At 38.3% G+C, this 20,576-nt stretch overlaps 1 protein-coding gene and 1 non-coding gene across 11 annotated transcripts in view; one reads left to right on the top strand and one right to left on the bottom strand.

The window, feature by feature from the left end:
• Nucleotides 1-20,576, top strand: part of ATP11C (ATPase phospholipid transporting 11C (ATP11C blood group)) — a 152,544-nt gene that overhangs the window by 28,801 nt on the left and 103,167 nt on the right. Inside the window, exon 1 of one of the 10 annotated variants that reach the window (XM_074359927.1) lies at nt 5,405-5,428. The exons of the other annotated variants lie outside the window; for them this stretch is intronic. Within the exon in view, the coding sequence (XP_074216028.1) occupies nt 5,420-5,428 (9 nt within the window). The 5' untranslated portion in view covers nt 5,405-5,419. Of the gene's footprint in view, nt 1-5,404; nt 5,429-20,576 lie in introns of those variants that run through there. 10 annotated transcript variants of the gene reach the window in all.
• LOC123616170 (U6atac minor spliceosomal RNA) lies at nt 5,766-5,890 on the bottom strand. The gene has a single exon (XR_006724054.1). It is a non-coding gene; the product is annotated as a U6atac minor spliceosomal RNA (small nuclear RNA).

Below are 20,576 nucleotides of genomic sequence, written 5' to 3'. Positions count from 1 at the left end.
AACACACCAAAAACAAAATAATCCCCAAAAACCCACCCTGAATTATTCTTTCATGGTGGATCAGCCTCTCAGGAAGAAGAGGACTTTTGCTACAGCATGTATCTCAAGCAAAAACCAAGCTGGGAAACAGTCAAACCTGTTTTCTTTAATGTTATGGGACATTTGATTTTGTCTGTTTCTCAGTATTAGGCTTCCAATTAAACTAGAGTGGTTTAGGCTTGTTTAAAATGGTATATCCATTTAACTATGAAAAAGTATAACTATATACTTATAATAAGTGTATTATATACTTACATAATATGCATAGAATGTATTATTAACATATCAATAAGTATAATATAAAAAGTTATCAGCAGACTGTGACCCCAAGCTATCCCCTCTTATATGGGGGATATGGATTTTTTCTTGCTGTGCAATATAGTGATTCATAATATTTTGGGGAGAGGGTAATTAGTATTATTTATTTTTAATGGAAGGACTGGGGATTAAATCTAGGACCTCATGCATGCTAAGCACACACTCCACCAATGAGCTGTACCCTCTCCAGTGATTCACAGTTTTTAAAGGTTATACTCCATATATAGTTATTGTAAAATATTGGCTACATTCCCTATGTTGTACAGTATATCCTTGTAGCTTATTTTATACATAATAGTTTGCACCTCTTAATCCCCTACCCCTAATTTGCTCCTTCCCTCTTCCCTCTCCACAGTGTAACCACTAGTCTGTTCTCTATATCTGTGAGTCTGCTGCTTTTTTGTTATGTTCACTAGTTTGTTGTATTTTTTAGATTCCACATATAAGTGATATCATACAGTATTTGCCTTTCTCTAACTTATTTCACTTACCGTAATGCCCTCCAAGTCCATCCATGTCTGGGTACAGTGGTTGGTATCTCAGTTGCTCCAGGGGTAAAAATGTGCGTTCTTGTAGCCTGGCCTCTCAGGAACTTGCACTCTGCTCAGACCCATGCCTGTCGTTGGGGCTTTGCTAAGCATTGTTGATGTCATTGACGCTCACTGACTAATTGCTTTCTACCAGGTATACCTGTTGCCGTGTTCTGTCTGCTTTCTCCTTGCCGAGTATCCTGATGCTCACTGATCACCTACCTGGACCTCTGCCTGTTGCTGCCCACTCTTTTCCAATTATGCGCTCTTGCCTACTTGGGTTTCCTCTCAGAGCTTGCTTCTGGGTACATCTCCAAGCACCTGACATTCCCTTCCTCCAATATAAAGGGGTCTGTGTAGTCTACAGGGCTTGATCTGCCACGCTGCCTGCCTTCAGAAGCTTAATTACGACAATCACTGATTTCCATTCTCTTTTTAAAAATCTGTCAGCTTTTAGTTGCCTTAATTTGTTATTTCCTGATACTATAAACTCACTCCTTGACTTTTTTTATTGGATTCTTTTTTTTTTTTTTGGTCTTTCCTTAGAGCAAATCTCACATGTACCCCTTTTAGCCACTTGTTACTTTCACAGGGAGTGGCCTCAAATCATAAAATCTTAACATTGGAAGAGACTTTCAAAGACACCTAGTTCAACTTTCCCTGTGATCGGTAGCTTACCAAATCCCAAAATAACCCATCAGTCACATTTTTTAACAGCTTTCTACTGGTTTCTTGGGCCCAGAACTATCAATCCGTTCATTTATTTAATTCACTCATTTTTTTCAGTCAACACAGTTACTGAACATCTGCTTTTAACCAGACACTGGGGATATGTGTGTATGTGAGAGAGAGACCATTCCTGTCCTTGAGGACCTGCTACTCTAGTGGGAGGTAGAGAAGTAAACACAGTTGCTGGCTAGAGACATGCAGTGGGTAAGAGAATGGATCGTTTCTTCTGCATGACTAAAGGTTGATTTCATGGAGGAGCTTTTTCTGCCACTCCAGTTAACACCAACTTTCTGGTCTACCACCGCCTTTTCAGCTACTCAGTAAAGAGAGAGGGGACTCTCCTCTCTGCCTCTGTCTGTACTTGACTTGCCCTTGGAATCATCTTTCTAAATGCAAATCTTGGTTTGTTTCTCCTTTGTTGATAGGCTACCCCACAAACTGACATCTAACTCTTTGGCACAACTTATAAAGCCCTCAACCCCTCCAGTCTCATACACACTGTTTTTCATCAGGCTTTCAGTACCCCCAGAACATCATGCAGTTTTGTGGCTACATTGTACTTACTCACACTTCCATTGCATATGTTGTTCCTGCTACCTAGAATGACTGCCAGTCTTGTCTTCATGGTGAACTCTGGGGCACTGAAAGCCTGATGGAAAAATGGTACATAAGGAGGAATAAATCACACTTCTAACTTTCCTTTTCCCTTAAGGTGTACTCCGACCCGTTGGCTTCTATTGCACCTTACACACTCCCATCCCTGCCACCAAAAGATTATAAACTACTCTAGACCAGGCTGTCTCTATGTCTTCAACCTTCACACAGAGACTGGCGTCGAATGGGCAGTCAATAAATATTTGTTGGATGAATGGGTAAGTAAATGAGCAAAGAAATGAAGACAAGTCTTCTGTAGTCTGTTTTTCACTTTAGGTCTCTCTTGGAGCACTGAGAATGCTACTTAAAAGATACCTACCACTGTTTTGACCATGGTTCCTTGCCAACCTAGGACCATGCTCGCTGGCTTATCCACTACTAGACACCTACCTGCAGCTATCACTGCCAAACAGGGAGAAAGGCCCTTTGTAGGGGTTTGGACAACTCTTCACCTCCCACCCTGTAGCCCCTGCTGCCAAGATAAGTTTCTACTGTGTCTCTTCAAAACTCTAATCAAAAGAAAGCAATTACACAGTGAAAATGCTTCTTTCCTTTCCTGCTCTGGTAAATCAGAACGGTTATAAAGTAAGGACAATTAGTACTTGAACAAGTTCCTATCTTATTAAGCAATCCTTTGAATGAGTCAGCCAGAAACTCAAACCACTGGTAAGGACAGTGGCCATTTATCATTTTAAGTTGATCTGTTTCAAATGAATAGCAAATAGGGTATTTTGGTCCTAAATTATACATTTATCACCTTACTAGAGCCCTTTTTTACACAATTATGTCATTGAATAGTGCAAGACACACAAAACTGTCATGAACTTTGCCCTCCCTGTCTTCCTGTTCTTTAATCGGATCTTAAAATCAAAACTCAGCACTTTGAGTTCTGATAAGATATAGATCTCTGCCTAAAATAGTTGGCCATTTCTGAGATGGTAGGCATTTTTCCTTAGGGTTATTGAGGCATAATTTACATACGGTAAAATTCACCCTTTTTAGACATATACAAATGTATGAATTTTGACAAAATTAGTGTGTGGCCACCACTGAAATCATGTAAAGGAATTTTCTATCACCCAAGGTGTTCCCTCATGCTACTTTGTAGTCAGTCTCCTCCCTATATTGCCAAACCCTGGCAACAATTGCTCTGATTTCTGTCTCTATATTTTGTCATTTCCTGCATTTCATATAAATGAGATCAAAATATGTAGTTTTTCAAGTCTAGCTTATTTTGCTTAACATAATGCTTTTGAGTCATCTATGTCGTTGAATTTATCAGTAGTTTACTGCCTTCTGTTGCTGAGTAGATTTACACTATATGAAGGTACAACAATCTGTTTATCCATTCACCAATTGATGAACATTTGGATAGTTTAAAGTTTTTGGTAGTTATAAATAAAGTTGCTGTAAATATTTGTATTTTAGATTTTGTGTAGACATTCACTTTTATTTCTCTTAGGTAAATACCAAGGAGTGGAATGGCTGGATTTTATGATGTGTGTTTAACTTTATATGAAATTGTCAAACTGTTTTTCAAAATGACTGTACCATTTTTTATTCCAGTCTGTGGCTTGTCTTTCTATTTATTTTTAAATTTTCTTACTATCTTTCAAAGAGCAAAAGTTTTAAATTGTGATGAAATGCAATTTATCAATTTTTTCTTTTATGGTTCATGCTTCTGTCCTATTTAAGAAATAGTTACCAGATCTAGGATCATGAAGACTTGCTTCTGTTTTTTTTCTAGGTATTTTGTAGCATTAGGTTTTATGTTTCAGTCTGTGATCCATTTCAAGTTATATGTATAGGGTGAGGTTTGGGTTGGCGTTCATTTTTTTTAATATAGATATGTCCCATTGTTCTAGCATCATTTGTTAAAAGACAAAAAGGCTATCCTTTGTCTATTGAATTAAGTTCATATCTTTGTCAAAAGTCAATTTATCATATACAGGCAGACCTTGTTTTATTGTACATCACTTTATTGTGCTTCACAGATACTGTGTTTTTTATGAATTGAAGGTTTGTGGCAACCCTGTGTCGAGTAAGTCTATCAGTGCCATTTTTCCAACAGCATTTGCTCACTTCATGTCTCTGTGTCACACTTTGGTAATTTTTATAGTATTTTAAACTCCACCAGCAAAAAGATTACCACTCGCTGAAGGCTCAGATGATGGTTAGTGTTTCTTAGCAATAAAAATAAAGGTAGTTTTTAATCAAGGTATGTACATTGGTTCTTTAGAAATAATGCTATTGTACACTGAATAGACTACAGTATAATGTAAATGTAACTTTTACATATGCACTGAGCAATTAAAAAATTGATGTGACTTGCTTTATTGCAATACTCGCTTTATTGCATTGGTCTGGAATCAAACCCACAGTATTCTCTGAGGTGTGCCTTTATACGTATGCATCAGTTTCTATTCCAATGATCATATGTTTATTCTTTTGTCAATATCTCAGTATCCTAAGTAGTGTACCTTTATAGTAAGTCTCAAAGTTGGTTGGTTTGAGTCCTCCAGCTTTTTCTTTTTCAAAATTGCCTTGGTTATCTTACATTTTTTATTTTTCCATATAACTGTTAGAATCACCTTGTAAATTTCTTAAAAAAAGGCATGCTTAGATCTTATTGAACATTGAATTAAATGCTGAATTGAGATTGAATTGAATCTATAAATTATTTTGAGGGAGAATTGCAATATTGGTGATATTGAGTCCTCTGATCCATGAACACAGTATTACCAGTTCAATTACTTATGTCTTTGATTTTTCTCACTGGTTTTGTTTGTTTGTTTGTTTGTTTTTGGTAATTTTCAACATGTAAGTCTTATAGTACTTTGTTAGATTGATTCCTGAGTATTGCCTATTTATTGGTGCTACTACAAATGGAGCTTATAAAAATTTCAGCCCCTTGTTCACTGCTGTATATAAAAATAAAATTTATTTTTCTATGATTATCTTTTATTTTCTATCTTTGTTAAAGTCGCTTATTATTAATAGTTTTTTATAGATTCTTTTGAATTGTCTACTTAGATAATTATATTTTCTATGAATAAAGACAATTTTTTTCTCCTCTCCAATTTTTTCTATTTTTATTATTTTCTGTACCTTACTGCATTAGCCAAGACTTCCATCCAGCATGCTGATGAATGGAAATGGTAAGAGCAGATTCCTCCTTGCCTTGTTCCTGATCTTAGGGCAGAATCATTCAGTTTTTCACCATTGAGTATGAGTTAGCTGTAGGTTTTTCATAGATACTCTTTTTCAGGCTGACGAAGCTTCTATTTCTAGTTAACTGAGTATTTTTAAAAATCATGAATGGCTGTTGAATGAATATCACACTTTTTCTGCATCTGTACGAATAGTGATGAATTTTCTTCCTTGGGCTGTTGATATTATGAATGGCACTGTTTGAGTTAAGAATGTTGAACCAACCTTGCATTCCTAGGCTAATCCCATATGACTATTTCATATTATTCTCTTATATTTTATGAATAAAAATCGTGGTTAGGTGCTGCAAAGTTGTTGGGAATTCCTTAACTATATTTGTGTTTTATAGGTCACTAGAACCACTTCCATCCTTGTTAAGGGAAGTGCTAACCTTGCCTATGATACAGTACAGGTAGAGCGCTTTTCTTCATCTTCATTTGGTCTTTAGGTTATCGAGAGAGTGAAAGGAAAGGCAACAATAAGTGAGTGTCTTTGTACTAGGCAATGTGTGTGTTTATTTAATTTAATCTTAATAGGAAATTGTGGTCCAACAAGTAATTTGTACCACTGAAGTCTTGGAGCTAGTAAATGGCACCATCAGAATTTAAGTGCAGGTTTATTTTGGTAAAAACCCATGATCAGTCCACTAGATTTTTAATGCCCCTCTCTGGGAATGACCTTGCGTGCATTTGGCGAGGTGTAGGGGATGGGACAGAAGACGACGGGGGGGGGGTGGAGGAGAGATTGAGATTAGGAAAGGGAGAAATGTTTTACCACCTGTGGACTGAAATACAATGCACAACCTATAAGTTGAGAGTTATGTTTTATTCGGCAGACTTTCTAAGGACTGGAGCCTGTCAGATCGCTCTAGGAGACTGTTCCAAAGTGATGGGAGGAGCCAGGATGTTGAGTTTTTACAACAAAGATCAGGTAGTCAGAACATTAAGAGATTACTGTTATTTAAAGAAAACCAGATATCTCAAATTAAGGAATTTAGTGATTTTCTATGTGTGGGAAGGTGCAAAGGTCTGGGCTCATTGAAATCATGCCTTTGATGTGCACCTAGCTATCTAGGGCCAGGTTCCTGTTCTCCCACATCCTGATTTCCCTTTGGGTGCATGGTTGGGGGTGGCAGCTGAGGCTGTCTCCATCCTAAGTTCCCTCCCCTCACTGGAAGGGGTGGGGGTGTGTGTGGCAGTAGTGGCTAATGGCTTGATGGCAGCATCATTGTTAACTGATATGGCTGGCAATACTTTTCATTCATACACCTTTCATTGCCATCTCAAAATCGGGGCTTTTTAGATATCATGATTTGCTTCTCAGCTCTGCCATTTACTTGATTTGTGGCACATTTGTCTCTGACTCATTTTTTAAAAATATGAAATGTAGACTATTAACCCGGGTTGTCATGAGAAACACAGATAATACATGTAAAGTACCTTGCACATAGAATGTGCTCAATATAATGGTGCTCACTACTATCATCATTATTGATTTCCTACCATTAAGCACTTTACAACTGGAAATAATTAATTTGGGTTTGGAAAATGATTTCTGTAGTTGTCTGTTCAGTTCTTTTGCCAAAATAGCCTAGAGCAAGTTTCTTTTTATAAAAAATGGACTTAAGTTTCCTCTGTTTTTTACTCACCTCCTTTCTAAGTCAAAGCAACACCAATTTACTAAATCAGCTTGCAAATTTGATTTAAAACGTTTACTGCTAAATCCTTTGGGCTCTGGAATTGAGTGTGTGCATGTGTGTCTGTGTGTGTGGTCTGGAAGTGGGTGTCTCAGCCCAGAGGACTGGAGATGCCATTTTCATTTCACACGGGCAACCAACCATTGATAGCTTTAGTCCCTTAGCTCACGCAGATCTGACAGTTTCTGAGTCATTGAAACTCTCTTCTCTGACACAAACCACTTCATGCTGTTTGGAGGTAATGATTTCTTTTTTTGGTAAGGTTATTTTGGTTATCACAAGTAGGGCCTAAGAGCTTCTGTGTTTCGTCAGTCAAGTCAGGAGGTAGCAATGAGAAAAAAGACCGAGTCTGAGAAAGGCCATCAGGCCATCATCAAATGACCTGTCTAGTGTCCAGGACCTTAGGAGGGCTGTTGGCTCCAGCTGCAGCAACCCATAGCCTTCTGGGAATTGATTCTCATTATTAGTTGATTTCCCAGCAGTAACCTTTCAACTGAAAAGTGCTGCTTGACAGATGAAAGTAAAGGAAAATGAATTGTATTTTGAAAATTTTTGTTAATATCATACCATCCCTTGTTGCAAATCAGAATTGGTAGTCGCTAGTCTTTTTTTTTTTAACAGCTTTATTGAGGTGTGATTGTTATACAGAATATTGCCCATATTTAATGTAAACAGTTGATGGGTTTGAACAGATGCATATACCCCTGAAACCATCACCACAATCAGGATCATATGCATATCCATCATCTCCAAGTCTCCTCCTGCCCTCATATTTATTTGTGTGTGTGTGTAAGAACTCTTAACTTGAGATCTACCCTCTTAGCAAATTTTTAAATGAAAATACAGCATTTTACATATTGCTATTTTCAGAGCACTTTGACCACATCTTCTAATTTAATTTCCACCTTAATGAGGGTAGGGCTTATTTCTATTTTGTGATGAAAAATAGAATTTAGGGATATGTTTTCCCAGAGATTACCATTGGATATTGTGTCAGTGTCCAGAAATCAATTTTGCTTTTTGCCCTGTTCTCTTTGCATAAGACCACTGGGCCTTGGGCCTGATCTGGCTCTCTAAACTTCACTGACCTGGTAAACACTCAAAAACTAAATGTTTAATGACCACCTTTGTCCCCAGAATTAGTATCAACAAATGTGATTACTTAGCTTCAAAGAGAGTTCATGAAATAAGTAGTTGGTGGGAGATAAAATTTTGGAAGTAATTTCTACCTTTCACATGTGTAACTTTCCCTTTCTAGATTGGCTCGACAGAGAGTTCCAGTGTCCAGGCAGAAATGTTCAAAGGCTGGTCATTAAACTTTCTGGTGGTCTTAATTAAAATGTTTGGCAGTGAGGTGAAGCCCAGTGTGGTAGATCTGATGCGGCCTCTTGAGTGGTTACTTTGTGTTAAACACTTATTTCTAATCATTATAGGGGCCTAGAGATTAGAGTGAAACAAAAAATATTCCACACTTAGGACCTCACAGGCCAGCAGACAAGATGGAAGCCTGCTTAGAGCTGCTTCCGTTTCAGCTTCCTGCAGTACATCCTCCATGCTGCCAGCAGAACAGTCTTTTTAAAACACATGCCCTTTCCCTGCTTAAAACTTTCTGGGGATTCCCTGTTTCTCAGGGGACTGGGTCAGACTTTCTTATCAGGATGGAAAAGGCCTTCTCTGAAGTGACCCAGCTTCTCCCTCTATACCCACCCCTGCGGCCAGGATCCCAAATCTCAGTACCCTGGTAACCTGGGTGGGACTATGTATGAGGCAGGCGGTCCTTTCTGCCCAGGTCTGATTCCATCCTATGCATTCTCCCTCATGTCTCGTTTCTCCAGAAGTGTCACTTGAAAGGATGCAAGTTTCTTCATTTGTGATATGAGGATGAATAGTGACACCTGCATTATGGGCTTGCTGTGAGGATTCAACCAGGTGGTGCATGCTGAGGGCTCAAACAATGCCTGGCTTTTAGAGTATTTGTTCAATAAATGGTAGCTAGGCTTTATTATTATGCAGTAGGAGAAGCAAGGGTGTAAAGGTAAAAATCTTCGTATTTCCAGGTGCTCAGAGCACGTCATGATTTTTCATGCCTCTCAGTGTTTACTCATGCTGGGCCCTCTGTCTAGAATGCTGTGTTAGTCTGGGTCTTCTGAGAAGCAGAAATTTAGGATTAAACAGGCAAGGATTTTGTAACCAACCACCTGCGTGAGAGACACTAGGGAGGGAGATAGATGGGAAGGGTGGCAGTGCCAAACAGTCCATGATGCAAGTCTGACCCCTGGTGAAGAGGGGAGAGAGTAGCTTAGGCCGAAGCTCTCTGGACTGCTGTGCAGTTGAAGGAAGGTTCAGAAAAGCCTTTGGGGAGTTTGAAGTCAGTGGCCAGTCCAGTCCTGACCCTGCTGTACTCAGTCATCGGCCAGGTGCAACCCACTGGAAGCACAAACGTTAGGATGAATTTGAGGCAGCAGCTCAGTTCCGTTCCCTGTCATCAGAGACCTTCCTCTGAGCCTCCAAAAATGCCTTCCCACTTCCGTTTAATTCTTCCTGCTTGTCCTTAAAGGGCCAGCTTTAAATGGTTCCTCTCTGGGAAACTTTTCCTTGAAGGAAATTTGCAGCATGTCACATGATGGTCCCACTGCCTTCAATGATCATCCCCTAATCTCTGCCTGGCAAAGTCCTAGTAAACTGACTTGAACCGCTACCATCTGAAAAACGAGTAGGTGCTCAGGAAACATTTATTGAATGAATGAATGAGTTAGTAGGACTTAGACAAGCAGATTGAAGGGAGAAGATAGTTGAGGCAGAGCAAACTGCTTGAGCAAAGCCATAGAGGGGGAAGAATGAAGAATTTTTTTCTTTTTCTCAAATAATTGTCTTGCCCCCAAACTGTAATTTTAGAGAATGTATATTATGATGCAAAACAGTGGGGGCAGGAGTTTTTTCCTGGCAGTTGAAAATGATTCATATTTGAGAACTTTGTTGAGAACAATGTTTTGAGTATTTCCTGAGAGACTTCTTCCCCGAGAGGAAACAGTTGATAGAAATGGAATTTTACTGCTGCCAGGAAAAGTGCGATAAAGATCAAATCTTGTACAAGTACTACCAGAATAGAAATTTCCATGGAGTGAAGAGATTTCGGAGTCCTACCTAATGGTTCATATGTATGTAGTGTTCAGTGCAGCTGAACTATAATTCTGTAATGGAATTTGACCAGTTTTGGCAATCCAGTTTGTAACATATGAATTAGTGGAGACTCATTCATTTTGACATTTGCTGATGCTGCCAGATGTTGGCCATATTTTTGATGGAAAGAAATAGGAAGCTGGCCAGGATCCCAGATCTCAGTATTAGTATCAACTGTCTACCACTGCCACATGTTGCCAGAGGAGATGGACACACTGAGGATAAGGTCGCACAAAATCACTTTCTGTCAGCAACTAGAGATTTAACCCCTAATCGCTATGGAGTGTTTTACCCTGGTGATCTGGATTGGCCTGTGTACGAGGCAGGTGTTCCTTTTTGCCCAGGTCCAATTCTGTCCAATGCATTCTTCCTCGTGTCTCCCTTCCCCAGAGGTGCCACTTGAAGGGATGCAAGTTTTTTTTAATAATTTGTAATATGGAGGTGAATAGTGACACATCATGGGCTTGCTATGAAGATTCGACCAGGTGATGCATGCTGAGGGCTTAGATGGTGCCTGGCATAGAGTATTTAATTTGTTCAATAAATGGTAGCTAGGCTTTATTATTATTATGTAGTAGGAGAAGCAAGGGAGTGAGGGTAAACTCTGAATATTTCTAGTATTATGAAAGTTGGTTGTTCATGCATTTGGTAAGTGCCTGTTCAGTGATGAAACAGCATGGGGCTCTAGGGACATGAGCTACTCTGGCCCATTCTGTGATTAACATGCACAGTTGCAGATAGCCATCTCTTCTCTCAAATGAGGACAGTTTATTTTGGCTTGTCCATAAGCAAAATCACTTGCTTCTCCACTGTGCTCTGAACTGGTGTGGAATACCTTTTCTTCTCTTTCTCGTTGGTCCATCTCTCTCACCTTTAAAGTTCTATTCTAATTCTTCTTTAGGTTACATATGCCTAACATGTCCCAGACACATGAATAATACATTCTCCTCCTTTGATTTTTGTTGATCAGGTTGGGAAACTCTTTGACCCAGTAGCCCTTGCCTTACATATTGTTTCTTCCATTTTTGTGGCACAGTTCACTTGGGATATTATCCATTTACTTTTGTCTTTCACTACTGAGTCATTAATTTCCCCCAAAGAGCTTTTCCTTTATGTGTGTTTATACACATCTCTCTTAACCATATTCCTCCTTTCTTTTCCAAGTTTTCTGTTACATCAAGAATTAACTCCTGTCTCACTTATTTACTTAGGTGTTTTTTGTTTTTTTGGTTTGTTTTTGTTTTGAGGGGAGATATTAAGGGTTTATTTGTTTATTTTAAAATTATTATTATTTTTTTAATGGAGGTACTGGGGATTGAACCTAGGACCTCATGCGTGCTAAGCACGTGCTCCACCACTGAGCTATTCCCTCCCTCTTCCCCTCCCCCTTCACTTCTTTATCTTATCTGGAAGCCAAAAGCATAAATTGAATAATGACTGATGTAGGGGGGTCGAATATTACTATTGATAGATGTGTACCAAAGTAAAGGAAAGCCATAAAGTTAAAAAGGAGTAGTATTTGAAGTCCCAGAGAGATCTTATACTCAGTATATTCAGATCTGAACTTACTCTCTGTCTTCTCTAAGCTTGCTTGCTTATTGATTTTTTAATTGATTGATTGTACCGTCAGTTACAGTGTGTCCATTTCTTCTCTAAGCTTGTGACGGTCAGCTCTGGAGATGTTTCTCAGATGGATTTATTTCCTCCTCACTCCGATTGTCCTCACCCGGGGCCTGGCCCTCTTCATCTTACACCTAGACTGAACAGCTTCTTTTCTTATCTTCTGTCTAGTCCCTCTCTTCCCTAGTCTGACTACACAGTGTCACAGAAGGGTGGGGTTTTTTTTTTCTTTTTTAGCTTTTTAAATTGTAAAATGGAGGTATTCAAAAAAAAAAAAAAACAACCGAACAGTATTACAAGGCAAACATACTTAAAATCTCCATCCAGAGCAAGAAATGGAACATTGTCAGCCACCCAGAAGTCCCTTCAGGTGTCCCATCCTAATTATAAGCCTTCCTTCTCTCCTTCCAAAATAACTATTATCCTGACTCTAAAGTAATTATTTTCTTACATTTCTTAATCAACAAGGTGCTTTTTAAAAATATCAGTCTTGCCACATCCAGTTACCACCATGCTGCAGCCTAGGGGAGGTGAACTTCCCTCACAGGTCTACCTTTTCAGCGCCCTTCTGTGACTGCTCCTCTTTGCCCTAACACCTTAGTCTCTGGCCATCCTGGATTATTCACAGGCTCTCAGATGCCTTTTGTGTTTGCCAGATACCTCTTGTCATTTGCTCCTGCTGTACCCTCTTTCCGGGGTTGCCTCTATTCCCTTCTCTGATGAAGCCCTAGACCCAGCCCGAAGGTCATTTCTTCTGTAAAGCTGTCCTTAGTCTTCCCTCCCTGACATACCTGTGGCAGAATGACTCTCTCCCATCCCTGTGCTCTGTGCGCACTAGAGCATTTTATACATGCTTCCGTTAGTAGCGTTCATCATAGTCTCTGGTACCTAGCAGCTTGCTTAATGCGTAGTAGGTGCTCAGTAAATGTTTGTTGAAAGTAAGAATCTATGCAGTCAGCCTTTAAAACTCTTTCACAGTGTCAAGTTTTCTTCAGAATTGACACAGAAATCATATATTTGATCATATGATCAAGCTTGATATGGACTATTTCAGATGCTGCTGCTGTTCTGAAAGTTACTATGGTCGAAATAAGTTTTAACTGTATAAAGATAGCACTCCTGTGTTTTAATTCCTTGAGTTGTCTTAAAATACTCGGGTTGTGTCAGCCAAACAGGGACTGAAGTGTACTTCATAATAACTTAAAATTCAAAGCAGTTTTTAATCTAATCCTAAAATCAGTAGGAGTAATTTAGTTTAATTTACATTCTCCCTTTTATATTTTATAGAATTAGGATAGATATGATTGAGGAAAAGTTGACAGCTATCAGGATTTTTTTTAAGATTATTTATTATTGTATTAGTTACTTATTTTATTTTGACAGGAGTGGGAAGAGGTAATTAGATTTTATTTATTTTTAGAGGAAGTACTAGGGATTGTCCCCGGGACCTCGTGCATGCTAAGCATGCACTCTACCACTTGAGCTATACCCTCCCCCCATCAGGATTGTTTTTTAATTGAAGTGTAGTTGATTTACAATGTTGTGTTAGTTTCTGTGTGCAGCATAGTAATTCAGTTATATATACATTTATTTTTCATATTCTTTTCCATTATAGGCTATTACAAGATATTGAATATAGTTCCCTGTGCTATACAGTAGGACCTTGTTGGTTATCTGTTTTATATATTGTAGTTTGTATCTGCTAATCCCAAACTCCTAATTTATCCCTCCCCCCCAACCCGCCTTTCCTCTTTGGTAACCATAAGTTTTTTTTTCTATGTCAGTTATCAGGAGTTTTTTAGTTGAAAAGTATTATATGTGGCTAAAACTTTTTTAAACTACAGAAGGTATAAAGTTCACATCCCTACTTCATTTGCAGCCCTATTCCCAAGAGGTGACCACTATATGTAAGCATATACACATGTGCACATACATTTATGCATATATTTTTATAAATATGCAGTTGGAATCATACAATGCATAATATTCTTTAATTTGCTTTTTCACTTAATGTATGTTAGAGGTGATTTCATTGGTACATATTGAGCTACTCACATAGTTTAACAGTTGCACAGTAGTCCAGTGTTATGGATATTCTAGAGTTAATTTTAACAGTCCCCTCCTGATGGATATCTGGAGTACTTAGTTAATTTTTTTTTACTATTAGAAGCAGTGCTGTTAACCACCATCGTTCTACATTTTTATTTTCTCTTGTTCGTAGAATCACACAAGCTATTTTTAAAATAAAAATTGGAATAATGACATTATTATTGAAAATTTTTCTACTTTGATAGTTGATTTGATAGTTTATAATTTAAAAATGAAACCAGTGTAAAAAAGAACTTTTGGAACAATAAGAATGAAAACCATCATCACACACTTAAAAATACATATCTAAAAATGTGTGTAAATACTATTTTGAACAATAACAGCTACCATTTAACTATCATCCACACTGTCTTCTTTAATCCTCACAGCACTATGGAGTAGATACTGTGGTTCCTAATATGTAGATGAGGTAACTGAATAGAGGAAAGTTAAATGACTTATCCACGGTCCCACAGTTAGTGACGCATCATAGTGAGGACTCCAAAACAGTGTGTACTCAACAGTAAAAAGACAAACAACCCAACTGAAAGATAGTCAAAGGATCTTAATAGACATTTCTCCAAAGAAGATACATAACTGGCCAATAAGCACATGAAAAGGTGCTCAGTGTCATTAGCTGTTCAGGAAATGAACATCAAAACTACAATGAGATACCACTTTAGGCCCATTAGTATGACTATTAAAAAAAAAAAGAAAAGAACTAGTGTTGGTGCAAATGTGGAGAAATTGGGACCTTCATACATTGTTAGTGGCAATGTAAAATGGTACAACCATTGTTTGCCATTTCCTCAAAAAAAAAAAAATCATGAAATTACCATATGACCCAGCAGTCTACTCCTAGGTATATGCCTAAGAAAAATGAATACATATGTCTACAGAAAATCTTGTACACATGTGCTTATAGCAGCATTATTCATAATAGCCAAAGGGTGAAAACAACCCAAATGTCCACCAACTGATGAATGCATAATTAGACAAAATGTGGTATATCCCCATACAATGGAATATCACACATCCATTAAAAGGAGCAAAGTATTGATACATTCAACAATGTGGATGAACCTTGAAAACACTATGCAAAATGAAAGAAGTCAGACATAAAAGATCACATAGTGCATTTATAGAAAAGGCTCAGAATAGGCAGAAAGTAAATTAGTGATTACCAAGGGCTAGGGGAGGGGAGGAGATAAGGAGTGACTACTTACAGTTTCAGGGTCTCATTTTAAGGGATGAAAATATTCTGAAACTGAATCATGGTGATGGTTGCCCAACTCTGTGAACATATTATAAACCATTGACTTGTACACTTTAAATATATGGATTGACATTTACTGTCCACTGTTTTAAAATCATGGAGAGCCCTTGAAGTATTGTTCCTTAAAGATCTGTCCATGACTCTTTTTGTGAAGTGGTCTTATCCAATGTCATGCCCTGTGTTAGTTTAGACGGGTGAACAAATCTCTCTCTTCTCTAGACCAGTCCTCTCCCCTGAGCTAGATCTATATTTAGGGCTGTGTGCTGAAGAGGTCCATTTGGCCCTCCTAGAGGCACCTCAGAAGCACTGGTGTGTCCCAGACAGCTCACTCCATTCACAAATCTGATGCTTCTGTATTCCCTGTCTGAGTGGATGATGTCCCCATTTACCATCATCTAAGCAACAGACCTCCAAGTCCTGTTAGTTCTTTTTCTCTGACAATTCCATCTACTCTTTTCTCTTTTCATGGCAGAATCTGTCTGTGGTCTAGGCCCTCAATAGTTCCTGCCTAGGTGAATGTGGTCACACGCACCTGAGTGTACCTGGTCCCTGTCCAGCCTCGCCTCTCCTGCCTGCCATCCTTCTCCTTACACATTCTCCTTCAGCAACAAGTGAACTCCTTGGAGATCACTCAGTCACTCTTTGCCATCTCCTGCCCTTGGGCCTCTGCACCTGCTGGCTTCCCTGCTGGATCTTTCCTCTTACTTCTTAGTTTAACTCCTAATGATTTTTGTCAAACTTGTATCAGGCATTAAATCCGAGAAGTCTCTGTTAACCCCTAACTGGATTTGAGTTAGACACCCTCCTTGCGCCCTCTTGCCTGTAGCTCTTCTGGTGTTATATTCACCACACTGGATTAGAAAGGCCTATTTGAGTGCCTGTCTCCTCTACCAGATTGTGAGTTTTTAGGGCTCCAGCCATAGGGGAAATCTCTATCTAGTTTCTGTGTGTACATGTGTGTGCGCGTGCGCACGCGCCTGTGAGCGGGATACAAGAATCTCCCCTCCTTTAGTCAAGAAGCCTCCTTCTCAGGGAGCCCTTCCTTTATAATTCTATCTAAAATTGCAGTATCCTCCCATGCTGTTTATCTCCCTCCTTGATTTATTGCTGTCCTTAGCACTTATTACTATCTATCATACTATATATTTTGCTTACCTCCTTTATTTTCTGTATTATCCCACTAGAATATAAGCTCCATGAAGAAAGGAATTTTTGTCTGTCTGTCAACTATTACATTCTCACTGCCTCAGCCAGTACTAGGTACATCATAGGAACTCATTCAGTGAATATTTGTTAAATGAAAGAATGTTTGCCTCAGCTGCCTCAGAGAGTACATGTTGTGAGTGTACTGTCTGGAGCCTGAATGCCTGACTTTGGATCCGACCCATGACTTTTTATCTTTAATCAAGGACAGGTTACGTAATTCTTTGTGCTTGAGTCTCCTTTTTCTGTAAAATGGGGCTAAAAGTCATTTACTGCACAGAGTTGTCATGCAGATTTTTAAAAGTAGGTCTGTGTTACATATTACACTAGTGCCTTGGTAATTAGTAGATGTTGAGTAAGGGTTAGTTATTACTCTTCCTCTCTTGGGAAGTTGGCCATAGGGATTCCTTAGTACAGCTACATGTTTATCTGCATTTCCAGAGCCTAGTCTGTTATTGCTTGAAAGTATCAAATAATGCTTTGTGAAATGAATGGAATTTAAACAGATTTTTCAGTAATATTATTTTGTCTTTATAATTGTATTTTCAATATTTAATGATTATTATAGCAGTTTGTTTAAGTTAGATGTGAATATCTAAAGGAAAAACATAAAGATTTTAGACAAAAATGGGAACTTTTGGACTTTGACATTTATTAGAGCAGTAAGCCCACTCAGACTTCAGTTTTTGAAGAATATTGAAGCTATGACAGAATTCCTGGCTGAGCTTGGTCTAGTAGATCTGTCTGAGTTGAGACCCTTTTTACCTCCTTCCTTGGTTTCCACCAGCTTCAGAGCCCTGCATCTTTTGCAGCCAGGAAGGAAATTGGTCCGGGCTTGTAAAGACTGACGTCTAGTCGGGATAGGCAAATCTTCACTTTCCCAAAATCTTATGCAGAAAGGCAGAAAACTACTCATTTTCGTGTCTTGGAAAGTGAAACTGTATGTGTTCGAAGCTCCATCTGGCAAGAGTAGTATTTAATATTTGTTCCTTACTCTCTTCAGAAAATGGGGGCGTGGGTGGTGGTGATGGAAATTAACACTTACTGAATGCCAACTATGGATCAGGCACTATATATATGTGATTCTGTTTCATTGTTATAGGAATATAGTATGGCTCCAGTTTACATATAGGGAAACTGAGGCACGTAGTGGTTAAGTAGTTTGCCAAATATGACATACCTTGCTAATAAGCGGCAGGGCCAGGGTTTTGATCGGAGGTCTTTTTGATCCCCACTATCTGTATCAGTCACACACTTGGATAAGAAATCATACTGTTACTGTTCATCTCAAATGTTGATAATTTGTTATTTTGGCAAGTTTTTGCTACTTTTCAAAAATTGCCATGAAATTAAAAGAACCTTGGATTTCTTAAAGTTAAGAAACATGTAGCTTCATTGGTAAGAAGTTCAGAAAATACACTGGAAAAGTGTATTCAAAGAGCAAATTAAAAGTAATAGCTGTGAAACTATAATATTTATGTTACACATACACTGATTCATTTTATGTAATATAAACTAGAAAATTAATTTAGATATGTAAGGAATCCTTAAAATGATTACATATGCTTCATTTATTTTAAAATACTTTTTTTGTTACTGTTTCTTAAAAAAATACTTTTGGGGATTTTTTTTTTTATGGCTTCACCATATTTTGGAAATGTGGCATTTTCCATTAATAAAATGTCTCTAGTTTCTCCTCTAACTCTGAGACAGTATTTGTATTTGACATGTCATTTACATTTGAATAAAGCACCTTAGTAATTGCGTATCACTCAGGCTGCTGTGTGGCCCTGATGAGTGCTGTTTTACATGCTTCTCGTGAATGAAGCAAACAAATGTGTTTTCCTAAGTGGTAGACTTAACAGATAAAATCTCTTTGAGATTAAAGTCCACAAGTAGCATGGAATTCTTCTCCCTAAACCGTTCTCTGTGCAGCACACAGTGTAATTACAGCAGATCCAACTCTACTACCAGCAAAACTGTAATGTCAATCCTTTGTCCTTTTTGTCTTCTCCTCCAGGGGGTTTCTGTTCCTAACAAAACAAATCAAAGTGCAGTGTGTATTGCTGGTCCTCGAGAATTACTAGTTTCTGTGGTAACTGTTTAATGCAGACACAGATGCTGCCGAAGTTACTCCCCAAGGGACCATGTGCCTAAGGCATTTTGAAAACTCGAGTATTTTTCATTGTGATACTGCTCTTCTGGAAGAACTGTATACATGGTGGTTTACTTTTCCAGTGTGGTTAGAGCTGACATTTCTAATATATAAAGAGATGTATGGCTGATTTGTATTTGTTTTCTGGCTCTGCTACTTAGCTGGAAAACTTTGAGTGATTTAGTTATCCTCTCTGTCCCTCAATTTCCTCCTCTCTAAAGTGAGGATGATAAAACCTACTTCATTGCTTTGCTGTGAGAATTATTATCCAGGATTGTATAATCTTGATTTACACATTTGTTTAAGATAGTGTAGATGTAATATTGGGGTTAAGGATGCAGACTTGAAAGTCAGTCTGTCAATATGCAAAACTTGGCTCTGTTCCTTTCTAGCCACCTGACCTAGAAAAGGTCATATAATCTCTTTGTGGTTCAGTTTCCTCATCTATAAAATGGACGAGGAAACCTACCTACTTCGTCAGGTTGTTATCAGAACTAAATAAGTTAATACATATGAAATGCTTTGAAAGATACATGGCACACGGTAAATCTTCAATAGATATGAACCATTGCAATCATTATTGTCATCTCCACTTGTCAGTATGCAGTATCAATGTTCGTTTACTGTGCCCACTAAACTTGAGACCTCCTTGGGAGATTGGACAGAATCTTATTCTTCTTTAAATCTTCTGAGCCTGACATATAGTAGGTTCTGAATTTAAAATATTTGTGGAATGAATGAATTATTGATTGAAGGAATACCTTGGTGCTTCTCAGATCTACCTGGTTTCCCGCACTTCCTTTTGAATTAATCTCTTTCTCCCATGACTCACATGGTTTTTGCAGCTGAACTCACCATGTTTTCTAGAATAAAAGTTTGGAATACTTGGTCCAAAAAACAGAACAATCTTGTTAAATCCAGACTGTACTACTTATCACAGATTCATATTCTGCCTCATTAGATGTATGCCTTCCCTGCTACTTAACTGTGAATCAAGGGATTACATCTCTTTTCCTCTCTGGTCCCCAGCACCTAAGATAGAGTTAGAGTCTGGGGCACAGTAGGTGCTCGATAAATGATTTATGAATTGAACAAAGAGTGTATGCGGCTTCTAGAGATGAGTTCACTCTCCTCATAGCTCTATCACAGATGGAGATAAAAGAGCTGTCCTTTCATACCAGTGATGGTTATTAGGAGCTGTGGGATCTGAATCTGACATATTTTGAACTTCAAATTAGGTGCAGTGTATATGAGGGGAAAGAACTTGAAACAAGACATCTGAAAGTCTTCTGTTTCATAAAATTGGATAATGATGCTTTTCTTCAGTGGTTGTTCTTTTCTCCTATCACTTATAACCTAGAAAGCTGTTTTATTTCTTTCTTTCCTGGTCTATCCCAAGTTCTCAAGTGGTGAATTAGATTGGAAATAACTCATTAGTGCTTTGCAGTTGTTGGACAAGGAAAGTTGCCATCAGTGGTGCGGTTTTACTCTCTCTGCATCACTCCACCTGGAGCGTCATGGAAATACCTTCTCTAATTATAGTCATTAAAAGTCTAATGAACTCTTCTGTTTAAAAAAAGCCTTTTACATTTTCTATTAGGCAGTTTCTTTTCATTTGTGCCATATATGCCATTGATGATTGCCATTTATATATTCTTCTGGCTTTATACAGTTGGTTTCATTTTCATGTTCGACACATATGTATTATGTAAAACTGTGTATGTAAGTAGAGGTCATTCTTTATTCAGTCTTCTAAGGATATTCTCCTTTTTACTGCTCTTCCTGTGAGGATGAGGATTGAGTGTGTCTGCCTTCTGGCTACACATTAAGGCTGTAGTATTTGTTTAGTTATAGGAATATTTAGCTCTTTCTTGTTTG

The sequence above is a fragment of the Camelus bactrianus genome, chromosome X, assembly GCF_048773025.1.
Source record: "Camelus bactrianus isolate YW-2024 breed Bactrian camel chromosome X, ASM4877302v1, whole genome shotgun sequence".
Taxonomy (NCBI): Eukaryota; Metazoa; Chordata; class Mammalia; order Artiodactyla; family Camelidae; genus Camelus; species Camelus bactrianus.
The sequence above is the reverse complement of the archived record's forward strand: the minus strand, read 5'-3'. Positions and strand labels throughout refer to the sequence as shown.